Source organism: Bombus impatiens, unplaced genomic scaffold, assembly GCF_000188095.3.
Source record: "Bombus impatiens unplaced genomic scaffold, BIMP_2.2 scf_0320, whole genome shotgun sequence".
Taxonomy (NCBI): domain Eukaryota; kingdom Metazoa; phylum Arthropoda; class Insecta; order Hymenoptera; family Apidae; genus Bombus; species Bombus impatiens.
This window is the reverse complement of record NT_176739.1, coordinates 1,574,570-1,593,017: the sequence shown is the minus strand read 5'-3', so window position 1 is coordinate 1,593,017 and position 18,448 is coordinate 1,574,570. Positions and strand designations below refer to the sequence as shown.

At 38.3% G+C, this 18,448-nt stretch overlaps 2 protein-coding genes across 5 annotated transcripts; one reads left to right on the top strand and one right to left on the bottom strand.

Moving 5' to 3' along the window:
- Positions 1–12: 12 nt before the first annotated feature.
- On the bottom strand, positions 13–579 carry LOC112212823. The gene is made up of 2 exons (XM_024367499.2): positions 392–579; positions 13–319 (listed from the first exon to the last, which is right to left on the bottom strand). The coding sequence occupies exons 1-2, from the start codon at positions 577–579 to the stop codon at positions 13–15; spliced, it is 495 nt and encodes a 164-aa protein (XP_024223267.1).
- A 452-nt stretch (positions 580–1,031) lies between these two features.
- On the top strand, positions 1,032–18,435 carry LOC100745940 (ras-related protein Rab-3). Of its 4 annotated transcripts, none has more exons than XM_012385317.3 (4): positions 1,032–1,261; positions 10,957–11,178; positions 14,974–15,264; positions 17,594–18,435. In XM_012385317.3, the coding sequence occupies exons 2-4, from the start codon at positions 10,957–10,959 to the stop codon at positions 17,747–17,749; spliced, it is 669 nt and encodes a 222-aa protein (XP_012240740.1). In that variant the 5' UTR covers positions 1,032–1,261; the 3' UTR covers positions 17,750–18,435. The 4 variants fall into 4 exon arrangements, with proteins under 4 accessions (XP_012240740.1, XP_003489373.1, XP_012240738.1 ...); XM_003489325.4 differs by lacking the exon at positions 1,032–1,261 and adding an exon at positions 9,025–9,319; XM_012385315.3 differs by lacking the exon at positions 1,032–1,261 and adding an exon at positions 9,345–9,544.
- Positions 18,436–18,448: the final 13 nt, after the last annotated feature.

Genomic DNA, 18,448 nt, shown 5'->3' with positions numbered 1-18,448 from the left:
CGCAGGTTAAAATTATTTATTTTTGACAAATTGCACAGTGTTATTATCAGTGGACACGAGCACTTTAGTTTTGCAGTCAAGATTCTTGCTCACATTGGATTTTTTGGATTGTGGCTTTTTGGTACGTGGTTGTTTGTTGGATTTCGGTTTGAAGAACCGATCGACCACATCCAGAAAATTTTCGTGTTGCAGAATGTTGACGATATTAACAATTTTCTCGGAGATCTGTGGGACTTTTAAATTCTGAGTCTTTAGTCTGCGAACGTGGCTAATTTTTGGTCTTTTCGAAGTCCCATCCACGCTTCGGCATTTCCTCAAGCTACGAATAAAAATTTTTCAAACATTTTCCATTCTTTTTATGTTTTCGTCGAACAACACAAATGAATTTTACGTTGAGATTTGCCTGAGCTTCGCTTCGTCCAGCTCACGTCCGGAATGTGATCGTTTTATTACTTGATCTTCGCAGCTTACTTCCGGCTCCAACACGATTTTCTCTTTCGCCTGACTGCTACCCGAGTTCCAGGATTTGTGAGACATGTTCAAAACGATTTTGCAAATAACGAAGAAAATAACATTCATTGGAATTTACACGAATAATCAACGAGAGAAGTAAGTCAAATTTCTATCAAACAAACAATCGTGGTTGCTATGTTGCTAATTTCTCTGCAATAATACTGGCACACTCTTGCAAATTTCTGAAATTATCTCACAGCGCCTGTCGACGAGCAATTCGTTGTCCGTATTACAGGAACCGATAGAAAGAGTTCGCAGAAATGGAATAGGCAAGTCACAGTAGATAAGTTACCTACGATCGATAAAGGAAACATCTACAAAAGAATTAGTGAGATTCATGCGCATTGTCGTAGGCGCCGACGAACCAGGAAATCAACAAGTGTCCCTCCCCCGTGAAACGGGGTTCTATCTCCGGTTTCGAGATGTCAGTCGGGTTGCCTGTGGCGCAGGCGCGGCCTTTCTCGGGATTGGTCCGAGGACGGGCGGGGGTCCACGAAATGGTCGATATTTTAACTATAGCGGGCTACAGTGGCGCGAGGCTTTACCGAGGCCAGTCCAGTCTCTTTAAAATCGTCGCGAAACAACCCCCCGTTGTGCTACCGTGTGTTAAGTCGTGTGTCGGGAACCTCCGGGCTCGCGTTTCGGAGTCATTTCATCATCGAAGCGAGGTGCAGGATTCGAGTGGAACGCGTGGCGTGCAACCCTACTATTCAGCAATCAACAGTGAGAGGATCAACATTTTCAGGAGGTACATGATCGGAGAAACGACTCGTTGGACGGGAAACGACAGAGAATCGTCAGTGTCCATGTCCTCGAGAAGAATCTCGCTAACTAGACTTTAAGCTCGATACATTTCTGCCCGACCAGCCACAGTTCGTCGATAGACCGTTTATTGATTTCTCTCTGTCTCCCTCTGTCTCTCTCCCACTCTCGCGGTTTCCTCTCTCACGCTAGAAACTGTGGTCGTCGAGTCGACTTTTCACGCGCTCTGCGCTTGCATGATCCTCGCTGACAGCCTATTCCTGCTTTCTCGTCGTCCCTGCCTCGCTTCTTTTCTCGGTTAACTTAAACTGTCAAATCCAGAAATTCCTCAAATTTTGCTGGCCCTGGTCTGAGGCTCATCTCAGGAGCTATCCGTTGCTCCTGCGATGTTGAGATTATGGACCTAGTTGGAAGGTTGCTAAATACGATGGTTGGTTCTATGGCAAGTTCCACTAACCATCAGTGACGATCCAATCTGTGTGACCTTCTTCCCTCTCTCTTGCTCTCCTGTTACCTCCCTCTCTTTAGCCTTCAAAGGGACGACAGACATGTCAGCTGTGTGATCACGTCGACATTAAAAGGCAGCTATGCCATGCCATCGCATGCAACATAACCAGGAATTATTAACGATCAGGGGTAGACAGGCGACCGAGTTGGCAACGTTATCGGCCGGGCATCGCCGATATCGAGGAATCCAACGTATCGATCCGCACGCGTTTTCGGGATCCAGATTCGAGCGTCACGAGTACGTATACGGAGGCTCCATCTTCCGACTACGTTCATTCTGCCAGCCGCTGAAATCGAAACTGTGTAACGGGCGGCGTGGGTGGCCAGGGGTTGGGAATCGATCTTCCAAAAATATTTGCTCTGTTGCTAGCCACTCGCCACCACCGTTGCCATCATTCCACGGCGCTATGTAATAGTGCTCGATCTATTCGTTCTCCTAATATTTCCGCCATTTTAAGACATATTTCATAACCTGACTCGCCGGTTGAATCTCTTACGATTAAATGCAGGACTCTGATCGTGATCCGTAGAGGGACAGGGTTAGGAAATTGGAAAAATTCAAAGGCATATTCCGTCTGTTTGAAACTGTATGGATATCGTGTTTGTAATTGATTTCTTTTCTTGGATGGTCTGTGTCTTTGGTTAGATTTGAGGTGAGTTTAGTCGATCCGATTTTTCAGACCTCAGAATTTAGTTAGTCGAAAGCTCGAGCTTCTAATTTTTCGTTGCTATTTAAAAAAGATTGCATGGAAAATCTGTAAATTAAGTTCATTTGTCGCTGTTTCAACATCGTTTATTTACAAAATTTCGTTGCCTTCGTGACTACTGTATTTTCAAATTTCGTTCCAGGAATCTTCCATCTTAGCTTCTCAAATTTATTCCACTGGTTGCAAACCCTTTGAGCACAGTTTCATCTGTAAATTAAGTTCGAAGCAACTCTTCTGCCTAGCCTAATTTTTATCGCGAAATATTTCCCAAGAGGCAGAAGATTCTTCCAAGCTCCGCCCATCATCTTCTCGGATCTCCGATTCTTTGAATAAACTATTTTTCGACGAAACCACTGGACGATCTGCTCAACCGATAAAGAAACGTTAGGAGATTTTTCGCACAGGAAAGAGGCAAAATAGTACACAAGTCGTTGCATTTGAATGTTTTAGTGTCTTCAGTCGGAGGAATTGAATCTAGTCAAGGGTTGAGAGGCTCTTGGAGCACAAAGACCCGTGTGTCAGTCGCTGAAGAGCATTAACTGTGGAAAGGGGCCGAGTGCTTGAAAGATTTCACCATTGAAACTCGCTTCACCGATTCATCGATACTGTGAACTGATTTCTTGGTACTTCGACTTCCCAATGAATTTTTTATTCATCGGTTCCTTCACGAACAATCTCTTCCGCCCTCTTTCAGGTCTGTTTAACGATAGATCGCGAATAATTTCTCCCATCTTACTTCGTATCCGTCAACCGATCGCAGAATATCTTCCCTAACTTTAAATTGTCCCTAACCTAAAAATGCAAGTTGGCACATAGTCGACATATTTTCAAATGCGATTTAATCGAAAATGGTGCGTCTTACGAACAAACTTCATTCTATATTTTCGACTTATTTTTTCGTTATTTTTCTATTTAGATCGGCACGCACTGGCTTATCGATCGGACGACGAATTTTCGAGTCTTCGAAATCGTTCGGCAAATAGATCGCGTACGAAAAGACGAATTTTATTTCGTAGAAATTTCAATCGGTAGATTATTTTTCCGCGTTACTTATGCCCAGGAATTGCGCAAGATTTCAAGGTCATGGTACAGCAGGTCACCGAACTCAACCTGACGTTAACTATACACGATTCTATCAAGTTAAAACTGTATCGTGCCGCCGAAGAAAGCTAGTTTCACAGATTCACGCGACGCTCGTTTCTCTTCCTCGCGATATTACGTTAGTAAAGCTCGTGCAACGCGTTATCGCGTTGCTCTGCATGCATTCGTGCGCACCACCTCGGTGTTAACATGTCGCGATACGATTATCGCGAACCTTGTCCTACTTTCTTCGCCACCCGCTTGGAGCAACACGCGTAGGTGGCTGAAATTTTTCTCCAGAGTTTCCATATTGCTGAGTAGTCTGTCGAACTTGCTGCATTATCATCTTGCGTCGAAAGCTTGCCACTTTGCTCCTCCAATCTTCTTCGCGTCCATCCTCGAGCTTATTTCTTCTTACCATAAAGTAAGCGGCATTTTCGCGTGTAGACTCGCGGCATTCGCTATCATCTTCGATCAGAATCTTCTCATTTTGGTCCCCGAAGACGCTCGCTGTTCGTTTCTAACGTTGCGTCTTCTTCGTTGTATCTTCAGCATTTTGTGATATTCCACCTATGACGAGACTCGCCTTGTCACGAATGGCCAGGAATTGTAAGTTCCTCGTGTCAGTGTTTAGTTGTTTGAGTGGCAAGCAGCGCGATCGCGCTGTTCAGATTCGGCGTGGAAAAGTGCCACTACATTTGAACGCTACGGACGACTCACGGTATTTTGCATTGGGTTGGCAACTAAGTGATTGCGGATTTTGTGATTAGATGGTAATGGTAACCCAATATTTCATTCCTATCTTCTCAATAATTTTTATTGAAGAAAACTTGGAATATTTGTAAACTAATAGTGCGCATGAAAGAACAGGGTCAAAAAATCTCAAACAACGTGGCAACGCTTGTCTTCGTCGATTGCGAAGAGAACTAAGATAGCGCTCGTCATATTTGTAATTTGTACGAAGTACATCGATCTTATTATACAGGGTGGTTGGTAACTGGTGGTGCAAGCGGAAAGGGGGTGATTCTACGCGAAAAAAGAAGTCGAAAATATAGAATAAAAATTTTTCGTCCGAGGCTTGGTTTTCGAGAAAATCGACTTTGAACTTTGGGTCGGTACGCGTACGGTACGTTATAACGGATCTCGCTGTAGATCGTTGTCTCGATGGAAAAATGTAAAAGAAAAAATGTTTATTCTATATTTTCGACTTCTTTTTTCGCGTAGAATCACCCCCTTTCCGCTTGCACCACCAGTTACCAACCACCCTGTATAATAAGATCGATGTACTTCGTACAAATTACAAATATGACGAGCGCTATCTTAGTTCTCTTCGCAATCGACGAAGACAAGCGTTGCCACGTTGTTTGAGATTTTTTGACCCTGTTCTTTCAAACACCCTTGGGACTCAAACGGTTGATCAAGTAGAAGAAGAACACCAGGTACACGTCGGTCTTTCGTCCACCTGAGGGACGAAGAAAGGGAAGAAAATCCTGTACAGACTAGCTGACCATATTTCGTTAACAACAATCTTCCTTGGCTCTTAAATGCACAGAGTTGCAACTGTTACACCAATTGCAATGTCCTTCGCACGTGAAAAGATATTGCGATATCATTTCGCTATTCCAGAATTGTGCAATCTGTGGAAGCGGTTGCCTGTGGAATGCGAACAGAGAACGTGACGTTCGAGGTAGCCTCGCGCGAGAATCTCGAGAGAGTCCTGAGTCGTGTGACGAGATAGACCCAAAATCAATGGGTCATAATTGACCTTACGAAGATATTCGAGTCTGTATCGTTAATCTTATGAAAGTTGTCGGATGTTCGTGATTTCCTACGCCTTGAAAACTGTCCCGGGTCGCTTGTTTCAATTCTCCAAGCGCATGAACTTTGACTCTTCAGTTTGACGCTTAACGGTTGTCGGAAGAGATGCGAAGAAATGGGTCTTTCGTGAGAAATTATTTTACTTTTTTTATTGATTTATGATTGTTATCGCGCACGTTTATGACAAACATAATATCCCATTTACAAAAATGGGGAAATTGAAGAGATTACGTAGCTGTGAATAAATGTTTCGGTAGATCGAAATAGATTGAAGAGATCACGTTTCTTCGTTTCACTTAACTTTTGCTTCGCTTAATTTGCTTTTTTTATTTTATTTGTTCTTTCAGTATATTAATTTTTTAATTTACTTCCGTTATTTTCTTTATTCTTTCTTCTTATTGATTAATTTTTGTAATTTATTTAAAAAATACAAAAGACGATTTCGAGTGGTGCCACATCCATAGCTAGCTTCCACTATGACGTTAGTAGATTTCTTCGAGTTTCATCGTCAGTGCGATATAGTTAGAGGGGAAGATAAGAGGTTGGTTATCGAGCAATTCTTCTTGGGTTATTTGTTAGAAGTCTGGCGAGCGTCTGCATGCTCTTTTATCGAAGGGATGGTAGTAGTTTTTAGTTGGACGAGCATCGTAGAATGAAGCGAGGCGGAAACGATAGGACTTGAAATCCGAGGGAAATCTGGTAGCTATGGCTGTGTGGCTCGGCCAAGAAAATCGATAAGAGCCTCCCACCCCGAAGTAAAAATCTCTCTCTCTCTCTCTGTCTGTCTCTCTGTTTCTCTGCCTCCACGTCCAGTTTATTTATAGACTCTCCTCTTTTTAAATTTATTTTACGGAATAACTGCACACGAAATCGCAGCTGATCCTTCGTTCAGCGCTACATTTCGCTCTCAGACCTTGTAATCGCTGACTCGATCGAAGGTCGAACTTTTTCTTTTTCAGAAGAATTCGCCTTTTCCCGTTGCGACGTTTATCCCTTGCATTTTCAAAACTGGATCACTTTACGTTCTTTTCTTTTTTCTTCTTTTTTTTTGATCGATTCATTTGATCAAGTTGGTCAACCAACAACTCCAAAATATTTTTTCGTTTTTTTTTTTTAACCGAAGGTCTCTTTTCAGCGAAGAACAGGATCATAAGCGTTTGCAAATCGTTTTGGCAGATCAATTTTTGATTGAATCGTAGGAGATTCGGTGGTCTTTTGTTTTTTAAAATCGCAGATTTCTTCCTGCGGAAGAAGAGAATCGTAAACGTTGGCAGATCTTTCTTTCTCTTCTTTGTTGGTGACAATGGAAGCAAATGACAGTTTTTACGTTATCGATGTTGCTGTAGCAGAGTCAGGACAGTTGGAAGGCTCGATTTATGTGGTATTTGTGGTTCATATCGTAGAACTGGAAATTCCATACGAATAACAATGACACCATTTGGAATTATGGAATGGTACGTGTCATTCCTATTATATATGCAGCACAGTAAGAGCCAATGTCTGTCTAGGAAGCATTAAGTCGGATTACGAACATGTAGAAACAGATATTTAAGGGCTTTTGTTTGGATACATTTGCTGGATGCAATGCACGTGGGTCGACGATATGTATAGCCGCACCTGGCACCCGGAAAAAGTCACGGACGCGGAACTCGTTGTCTTCCTATCGACTTAGGAAGCAACTGACGATTGCCAACCACCGATTCGCTGCCTCTTCTACGAAACAACTCGATCCAATTCACGGTCGAGGAATATTCGTATTTGGCATTTGATTTTTAGGAGAAGTTATCGTTATTGTTAATTTACTGATGTTGCTAATAAATTCTCAAGGAGTTAGCTAACTGTTATTATAAATTTGATTGTTATACTATTATACATAATGTAATATCGTTATATATTTTGCAATTATGTGAGTGTTACTTATATTCAATGAAATAATTTAATAATAATTTAATAATATATTCAATGAATATATTATTACTATAATTATAGTTATATGAGTATTAGTTATACGTATATATATATTTAATATTAAATATATTAAATATACATACGCATGCAAATATAATATTAAATATATACACACATACATATATGTGTCATAATGTAATATATTATAATAAAAGTTATATATTATGATATGCATATATTTTTTAATATTAAATATATGTTATTTATTGAACATGATATATTACTATATTATAAATTTATTAAAAATAATATGTGTTTTTAGTATTAAAAAATATGTATATAACTAATACTAATATCAAATATAAATTATAAGCCTACATTATTGTTAGTTAACTGATGCAAGAAAATCGTACGACTAAAATTACAATGGAGCTCCTTCTTCGACCTATCGTATTGGGTCGCCCTTACTGCTTCGAATAATTGAAATATTTGGTGATCGATGAGTGATGGTTCGGCCGAGCCCACGTGCTTTTTGTACGGACCTGTAGTTGGAGGTTATCGGTTTTGACTGTCCCCATTGTGGGATTATCGATCATGTGGTCGGTCATGGCTACAGATGTGCCGCCAATTGCATTCAGTAATGTACACGGTGTACAAAAAGAACCGACCTCCACTGCTTGCGAACAAATTGGAACATATTTCATACGAACATATTGACAAAACTATGTTCCATATTATTAATAATAATTCACAATTGAAACTATTTCGGTAATTCAACGATATTTGTATTCTTTTTTACACGTGCAACACGTAATCGCATATAGAATCAGAAAGAACTGTTTCCAAATGTAAGAACAAATTTTTGCTATGTTTCACGCCAGCAGGATGATTTCTAACGTCTACAGGATGATTCAAACGTGTCGTACCTTTCGCGGTCTTTCAATCGCGTCAATAAGATTGCGAAACAACGTTTGGAAAAATAACTCGCAAGTGACAAGATAACGACGACAAATAACGAGATAGCAAAAACTAGGTAGATTAGAATGTGAACGCGTTGGACGTAGATCGAAGTGGAGATGCCTGCGTCAAACGATGCTAGGCCGATGCAATTTTGTAAATCATCCTGTACATCAGACATTTGTATTCTGCAATTGTAGAGACGTTATAACGTCGATAGCATCGAGCAAAGAATAATTTACAATTGACATTAATTGATAGGCAAACGCAATAGACGAAGCAGACAATGGCACCGCACGTGTGACATTCTTCTTCCAGCCCTGCGTGGGCGTGTTCACACGTATCAGGAAACCGCGATATCGTGGAAAGAACAATGACAAGAAACGGGCAAAAACGAAAGAAACCACAAACATAGCCACGTTGGCCATTCGTCTATCAGTTAGCCATTTCCCAACTAATTGGAACCTCGTTGCTCTTGTTACGCCTATTGTACCTTTGTGCCAGATCGTCGTAGAAAGTGTCGAATAAAAATGACGAAAAACAGTGTAACGCTTCCAAGTCCGTAGGAAGTTTTCGTTTAGTGGAATCGTCTTAAAAATATTCACGGGTTGTCGATTTGGTAAAAAATTGTGTCCAGGTGCCATTGTGTGGCTCGTTTTAATTCCGACAGAATATTTGCCATTTATTTTCGAATCAGAGGTTAGCAAAATTATGAAAAATAATTGCATCTGTGTTTTCTCGTTATTCTGAGAAAAATTATCGAAAATTATCGAAAAAAGTGGCAGTTCGTATATTTTCTGTCAAGGGAAATTGGACAAAATTTCCACGTTTTCCATAATTTTGGAATTTCAAAGTAATCGGATCCAGGCTATCGAACGTACTACCGGGAGAAATTAAATTCTGGAAAAATTGGTTGCTGGAAAATGGCAGACGAAGGGCCGAAGAGTCAAACAGAGAAATCGACGAAAAATAGCAGGCCACCTGTCAAGGACTCGGTGTTGGAACTGAGGACGAGGATGACTCGACTGATGTCCATCGTCGATATTACCCCGCACAGCAAACTTCCGGTACCGACATGCGTTTGTTTCGTCGCGATAACGCTAATTGCTATGTTGCAGTGTTGCTCGATCGAAGGTGGCGAACGCGTCGTGGAAAATTCATAGTGGCTTAATCGACAGTGAACAGCCGGTGAAAGCGTTAGACAGAGTCGCAGAATGCTAACAGAGATACGCTAGAAAATTGAATTAGCCTGTTCTTGTCGGTTTTTTCTAGAAATGTGGGCCTTTAGGAGGGTAGGAACTTCGAGACAATGTTGCAAATTTATTAGAAAATTGTTTCCTGAGTATACCACGTGGTATACAAAATATATTGAAAAATGTTAAAATAAAAATCTGTTATTTTGCATCTATTATTTGGTATTTGGTATTATCTGGAAAATTGTTGCCTTTGCTGTTTGTTGTTGGAAATTATTAAAATTATTAAGACCAGAGTTAGGTTGTGTCTTGATACATGCTTCTTTTTCTTATGAATTCCGCGACAAATTGTTTGCTTGGAAATGTTGCAAAAATACATTCGAACGTAGTCACAGGTATAATACAAGTGGCAGAAACTGCAACAAATTGTACCATTACCTGTTATAATAATAAACTTTTAAAATACATATAGTGTCTGAGCATATTTGCGTGTTAAATTTCTTCCAAACTCAGTAAACATATGCCACGCGTTTATAAATAACGCTAAGTGTACTAACAAAGTTTCGTCATATTTTGTTTTCGATCTGTTTGCAACATAGTTGGCGTAACGTACGATACAACATATTCACAGGCAATTTTTCTAATAAATTTTTAAATAGCGACGTAATAAGTTATACGATACGAATGAACATACAGGGTGTCCCAGAAGTCAAGCGAAGTTTGAGAAAAATAATCGCAAGATATTATCGAAATATTAATTTGCATATGGACGTAATACATGCAAATATTGCACATAAAATTATGATACGAAAGGAGCGTATGTAAATTACGTTGTCATATTTCACATAAATTGACGCTGTCATTAGCGAAGTACAAAAACGTGGCTGAAAACATACGAGTCGAATGGACAATCACATTAGCAAAACGGTAACAGGCTGCTGCACATTCGTGCACGCTACTGCATGTACATCAAATGTAGAATCAAAAAAAGACACCCGATAGATCTTGTTGGATAACAATCGCATATGCTCGATAATGTATGATACCACGAACAATTCATCGAGTTAAGCCTCGAAGTGCATTCCGTTTGTCTGTAAATTTTAGTTGTATACTCACAAACCTATCGACTAAATATGACAATACGAGTCTGTGTTACGGCTGAATGAGATTGTGGTTATGCAGCGTGAGATTACGAATCGTTCATTTGCTGCAACAGTGACATAACCTAAAAAAGTTACGAGTTGAAATGTTCTTACAGTTTCGTGATGATGCAACAGCGACGCTGTTGCCCTCGCGCGACCAATTTCCCAACATCGCTCAACGCACTTAACAGAACACTGTTTTCTCTACCAATAGCTTGTTAATTAAATGAAATGCCAATAACTCGAGAACGATGAACTTCGAGTTGTTGCAGCAAATGAACGAGATTGTGTCTAATGTGGAATAGGCGAGATGTAATTACGAAAAGAGGCGAAATAAAAATTATTTACGTAATGTGGAACTGTTTTTAGATGGCCGGCCAGGATCCAAAGTTTCAGAAGGAGGCCGCGGACCAGAACTTCGACTACATGTTCAAGTTGCTGATCATCGGCAACTCGTCGGTCGGCAAAACGTCCTTTTTGTTCCGCTACGCGGACGATTCCTTCACCTCGGCCTTCGTATCGACCGTGGGCATCGATTTTAAGGTGAAAACGGTCTTCAGACACGACAAAAGGGTCAAGCTACAGATCTGGGTCAGTATTACCCCGTACGTTTTTCCCCTTGCTTTTCCACTATCTCTGTTATGTTATTTCTTTCTTCTTACAATTTATGGCGAGAATATTTTAAAAATTGAAAAATGTGGAAAGAGATGAAACGAGTTTTATCATAGACAATATATTAGGTGACAGAGTAGGGTCGATACTTTTTGAAGAGAAAGAATCTTATCAACGAAACTGAACAATATTTTAATAATTCTTTTGTTCACTTTGATTCGACGTTATATTTTTGAACAAAAATTTCCATCAAACTTGTTAAACTTAAACGAGCAACATGTTGCAAAAATGTCATTTTAGACAAAGTGTAAAATGCCTGAAACCTGCCTGTCTATGAGAAGATTGCTACTTGTTATATTTATTTATGTATCTTAATTATATCATTTTATCCATTTTGTATTTTTTAGCTGCTATTTTTTTTTTCTTTATTTTCATTCACGACTCCAAGTGTAGTATCTTCAACGTCATCAGGTGAATTGGTCTGACGACCCACGGATATTCATTTAAACGGTATCTATTAAATTATGCCAAACTTCGTCATAATTTGTTTGCTAGATGATACCTGGTACAGATTACGTAGGATTAGATCGCTTCGAGGAGATACGATACATGTGTGAAGCCTCTGTTGAGTGTGTGTGTGTCAAAACTCGCGAAACATAAAATTTTAAGACGATAACCCTAACAACCTAACCCCAACCTAACCCTAGTAACACTTAACCTTAAACTGAAAGCACCGAAAGTTGGACCGTGACTTGAACGTATTATCACGTACATCGTAGAATAACTGATATTTCATAAAGGTCGGTACACAATGGCAAGAACTTTATACGAGTTAGATGAAAGTTTCTCAGCAAGAAGACGTACTTTTTCAAATAAACAAATATCAGGTGAACAAAAATGGCGGCTTCTTCCAGCCATTCCCGGTCCCACGATTTTGTAATTGAATTTTCTGATAACAGGAATCGTGTCTTATCACAAGACACGAATCGCAACGAATTTTCAAGCTGACAATTCGTTTCTGAAATGTGGGAGATCAAAGAACTGAAATTCACTCGGATTTTGTTTCAGTCCGATGACGTACATCTTTTAGGTTGGCAACTAAGTGATTGCGGATTTTGTCAATACCACCTAATGACAAAATCCGCACCCACTTAGTTGCCGACTAATAATACGAACGAAAGTAATAATAACGCGATAATAATAATAATAATAGATTACATAAATAATATACGATATGAATATTCGGTATAATATTGCTTTTCCCATATGTTTCAATTTATTGGAACACAAATATTTCACTGTTTCCTCTGGCTCGGTGTTCCCAACTAATTGTCCATATTTTTCATTTATTGCAAAATATTTTCAACGTACTCTTTCTGCTTCTCTTTATAATTCGTTGTTTTCAATTTATTCCAGTTGTTTTTTTTTTCCTATCTGTCGATCGAATTTACAAAGAGAAATTAATAGAGAACAGCTATAGGCGGCATGTTCTTTCTTCGATTTGTTCTGAAATATTAAAAAGCTTCAAAGGACAGAAATACTGGTAGAGAAAGAAGTATATTTTTGAGCGATAGATCGATTTACAGTTATACACGTGAAATAAAGCCGAAGGGCAAATGTAAATTCGATCGACAGATAGGAAAAAGAAAACAACTGGAATAAATTGAAAACAAGGAATTAAAAAGAGAAGCAGAAAGAATACGTTGAAAATATTTTGTCAATAAATTGTAACGTTCATCCACAAGCACAGCGTATCGCACGTGGCTTCATTTATCAACCGAATCGAACGTTATCGCTTGCTTGTCCAAGACACTCGTAGTAATCGTAATTTATTTCATCGTTTTCAAACAATAATCATTTAAACAATATTTTTCATCAATTATTATAATGGTTCAAGATATTACTATTGTTCTTTTAATAACTTCTTCTAATTTTCTTTTAGAGAGAAATTTACCAATTTCACAAATGGTGTGCCAATTATTTCAGTACACTGATAATTGTTTTTTAACTTTTGAAAATTTCTACTGGAAATTTGTTGCTTCTATTATCCATGTTAATTATCGCAGAGAATAATACCGTTCATTTCCTTGAATATTAAGGGAATTTATTTTATTTATTTCTCAAATTAAATACAGGGTGGTTGCTAACTGGTGGTACAAGCGGAAAGGGGGTGATTCTACGCGAAAAAAGAAGTCGAAAATATAGAATAAAAATTTTTCGTTCGAGGCTTTGTTTTCGAGAAAATCGACTTTGAATTTTGGCTCGGTACGCGTGCGGTACGTTATAACGGATCTCACTGTAGATCGTTGTCTCGATTGACGTTATTTTTTTAAATTTTTAAATTTTTATTCCATATTTTCGACTTCTTTTTTCGCGTAGAATCACCCCCTTTCCGCTTGTACCACCAGTTAGCAACCACCCTGTATTTAATTTGAGAAATAAATAAAATAAATTCCCTTAATATTCAAGGAAATGAACGGTATTATTCTCTGCGATAATTAACATGGATAATAGAAGCAACAAATTTCCAGTAGAAATTTTCAAAAGTTAAAAAACAATTATCAGTGTACTGAAATAATTGGCACACCATTTGTGAAATTGGTAAATTTCTCTCTAAAAGAAAATTAGAAGAAGTTATTAAAAGAACAATAGTAATATCTTGAACCATTATAATAATTGATGAAAAATATTGTTTAAATGATTATTGTTTGAAAACGATGAAATAAATTACGATTACTACGAGTGTCTTGGACAAGCAAGCGATAACGTTCGATTCGGTTGATAAATGAAGCCACGTGCGATACGCTGTGCTTGTGGATGAACGTTACAATTTATTGACAAAATATTTTCAACGTATTCTTTCTGCTTCTCTTTTTAATTCCTTGTTTTCAATTTATTCCAGTTGTTTTCTTTTTCCTATCTGTCGATCGAATTTACATTTGCCCTTCGGCTTTATTTCACGTGTATAACTGTAAATCGATCTATCGCTCAAAAATATACTTCTTTCTCTACCAGTATTTCTGTCCTTTGAAGCTTTTTAATATTTCAGAACAAATCGAAGAAAGAACATGCCGCCTATAGCTGTTCTCTATTAATTTCTCTTTGTAAATTCGATCGACAGATAGGAAAAAAAAAACAACTGGAATAAATTGAAAACAAGGAATTAAAAAGAGAAGCAGAAAGAATACGTTGAAAATATTTTGTCAATAAATTGTAAAAGGGAGTGATTCTACGCGAAAAAAGAAGTCGAAAATATAGAATAAAAATTTTTCGTTCGAGGCTTTGTTTTCGAGAAAATCGACTTTGAATTTTGGCTCGGTACGCGTGCGGTACGTTATAACGGATCTCACTGTAGATCGTTGTCTCGATTGACGTTATTTTTTTAAATTTTTAAATTTTTATTCCATATTTTCGACTTCTTTTTTCGCGTAGAATCACCCCCTTTCCGCTTGTACCACCAGTTACCAATCACCCTGTATATTAAAATGCTCGGAGAAAACTTATCGATTAATTATCACTGAATTTTAAAATTCACAGAAAAGCTTCTCATAATTTTATTATTCCTGTCAGAATTATTGTAGTTTAAAAAATATTACTATTCATTTTAATTAATTATAATTGAATTGATTTTATTTATTTATTTGTTTCAATGGATTTTCTAATTCACACAAGAAGACTTATTAGTCCCATCAATCGGCATATTTTTAGTTACTATTTAATAACCTTGAAAGTCACAAAAGGCTAATTTTAATCCGTGGATCTGTTTTATTGCAGGATACCGCGGGTCAGGAAAGATACAGGACGATAACGACGGCCTACTACAGAGGCGCGATGGGCTTCATCCTAATGTACGACATCACAAACGAGGAGTCGTTCAATTCGGTGCAGGACTGGGTCACACAGATCAAAACTTATTCGTGTGACAACGCTCAGGTTATCCTGGTTGGCAACAAGTGCGACATGGAAGACGAAAGGGTGATAACTACCGAAAGGGGCAAGCAATTGGCGGACCAATTAGGCGTCCAATTTTTTGAGACATCGGCTAAAGAAAACATCAACATCAAGGTGAGTACAGAATCTGGATCATCTTCATTTGTTTATAATTAATTTATAATCACATTGTGGATTCTTCTAAAAATTCATATTTTGATAAATATTTTGATGAAAATACTTTTAAGATTATAATATCATAATATTAGCAAAGACTAAGTTAGAATTTCATATTGGCATATAAATTAATAAAAAACATTGCCTGACTAACGAATTTCTCAGTTTTTGTCAATATACAAATTTACATAAAGTTAGACGAACGAATGAAATAACAAGGAGCGTAGGATTTTTAATTAAATTTTGAAACCGTTCATTTGGCCTGGTAAGGTTAGTGTCAAACTAAAGCCAAGTTCCAATAGATCAATTTTTTATCCTAATGAAACTTGGCTTTAGCTTAATTGCCCTTTGGAGACATCAGAATCTTAGACGACTCTTTATTCAGCGAACCTAGATTCATTAGAACTCAGCTTTAGCTTCGTTATCACTTGGATACACAAGAATCAGGAATGCTTTTTATTCGTTTATGAGCTAAAGCAAAATTTTAATAGAATTCAAAATGACCATTGCTCGTTTCATTAGAACACGGCTTCAAATTGATTACCATTTGGAGGCACAAGAATCAGGAATGTTTTTTATTAGTTTATGAGCTAAAGCCAAATTTTAATAGAAGCCAAAATTGCATTAGGATTTGGGTTAAGCTCAAAAAATTAGCTTCTTTAAAATTGGTTCCAGAGATCTATTATTCTTTCTTCGTGGAAGTTGTACAAAGTATAACTACCAATAGTTAAACACCACGTCAATTTTCATTTTTCTTCGACTGTTTAACCAGCCCATTATCCTACCCAATACATAACTATCACGCGGTTGAGAAGGTTATCGCGTCACGTTTCTACATTTATTTCCATCCGCGATGGTGTGTGTAAACAGTGTGCCATTACCTTCGACCAGGCATCCTCAATTACCGCTCATCTACACCCATTAATCATCCCAACACGACGGGTCAAACCTATTGGCACTGGCATATCGACGTCCATTCGATCGATTTTTCTACCCACGGTTATCCGCGTCCACCTTTAGACCGCGTGACGTACATGAGATTTCAGCTTTTCTATTGGAAAACACCTTGGTACCATAAAGCGATAGCAAGGCAAGCAATTTGTAGAGGATTAACGATGATTTCTAGTGTTTTCGTTACTGAAAGTGCTGTTCAAACAGCGTCAAACAACGTCAAACAACATCAAACAATGTCAAACAACGATAAAAGATATTATACGAGGTCGAGTAACATTAAACAATGTGAGAAAAGGACGTTAGAAAATGTCAGGCGACATGAGACAATATCAAACAACGTCAAACATTCAATACGTATGAAGGAACCGATTTTGAAAGTTTATAGATATTGAGCAAATTGAAGTATCAAGAGAATCGCATGCTATGTTGTAAATATGATTGAGCCAAAATATGAAACTTATCAGATGTCTACTGTTTGAGTAAACGTGTAAAGTCTGCGAGAAGAGTTAGGGCCACAGAGTAGAGACATTGTTGAGCTGTTTTCAATTGTCGATTGACCACGAATTATTTCTATAGCAAAAGTAGAAGAAGACGAGCTATATATCTATTTTAGACTTAGATCAAGTCAATATCTACATTACACTACACAGAGGCTACACTAAATTTTTTAGAAGTAACTTAACACTTCGATGGCCGCATATTTCGACGTAGATCTTACTGTCACTCGCTGATTGCTGCAACCTACTTTTCACCTCTTGAGAAAATTCCCTCGAATCCATCGTCATGATTGAATTTTTATCGTGTTATCCTAATCTATTTTGCACGCCCATGCGTTATATGAATTTGTTTATTTACTTGCCGATTGTTACATCCATAGAGTTACAGAAATTGGGATTATAACCTTCTTCTGACCATTCACTTTCACTGAATCATTGAAAAGTCGTGTAAACCTGACGACGACCAACTGACTGACGGTACAAGTGTTAAACAAAATTGAGATTCGAACAGGTCAAGTCTGTGTACGTGAGGTTCAGAGTAAGCCAATATTAGGTTAGGTTAGATCAGGTTAGGTTAGGCTCTTTTAGAAACAACGTAAGGAAAATTGATATTAGGACGTAAAATTAGACTGTATCCAGATTAATTATGCGACTCTACGAGAAGTTAGATCTACAAACGTGTCCTTGTTTGAAAAGAGGGTGTGAATCAATCTCCGCTAGTGGATCATTAATCACACGATCACGTCAATTAGTGCAGCTCAATTACTCGGAATCTTTTTCCCCTTATGTTCCTCAAATATTAAGGCAATTAAACCCAAGCAAATTCCATTTTACAGACGGTATTCGAGCAGCTGGTGGACATAATATGCGACAAGATGAGCGAGTCCTTGGACAACGATCCGACCTTGCTGGCGGGTGGAATGGGTCAGGCGAAGGGTCAACGACTCACCGATCAGCCGACCAATCCAACGGACGACAATTGTAATTGCTAAGAACATGGACGCCCATCTAATTGCTTTGCAAGCATAATAAGAAGGATAGGAATGAGTAAGAAGAAAAACAAGAAGAAGGAGATGAAGATGAAGATGAAGATGAAGATGAAGAAGGGAAAAGATGAAGAAATATTAGAAGAAAAACGAGTGTATGTCTGTATATGTATGTGTGAACGTTTGTGCACGTGGTCTTGTGTGTATGGCGAGTGTGTAGCTATGCGTGCGAGTGTGTAGCTATGCGGGAAAAGAGCAAGTGAGAGAGAGAGAAAGAGAGGAAGAGGAAGGTCGAGTGATAAACGCTGGCTCTAGTTCACTTTGTTCATCGTTCCTTTGACCTATGTTTCCGGCCGTTCTTCGTTCTGCTCTTTTTCTTTCCTCCTTTCTCGATCGATATATTTATATATGTGCACATAAATAATGTATATGCACAGGGCGAACCGTGCTACTCCATTTGACGAAGATTGCGTCCCGTGTTGATAAAACGATCGTTGAGAATCCGAAGCAGAAATTTGGCAAATTTCGAATTAGATAAACGCCGAGTCGTTGAGACCTAACCTATCTTTTATCATTGCACCGATTTGGGCATACTGTTCTTTGGGATAATTTGGATCAGTCGCTTTGGTCTTGTCCCTAATCTATCCTTTGTTATTACAACAATTTGACAATTTAAATTATTGGAAATTAATTTTCGTAGATTTG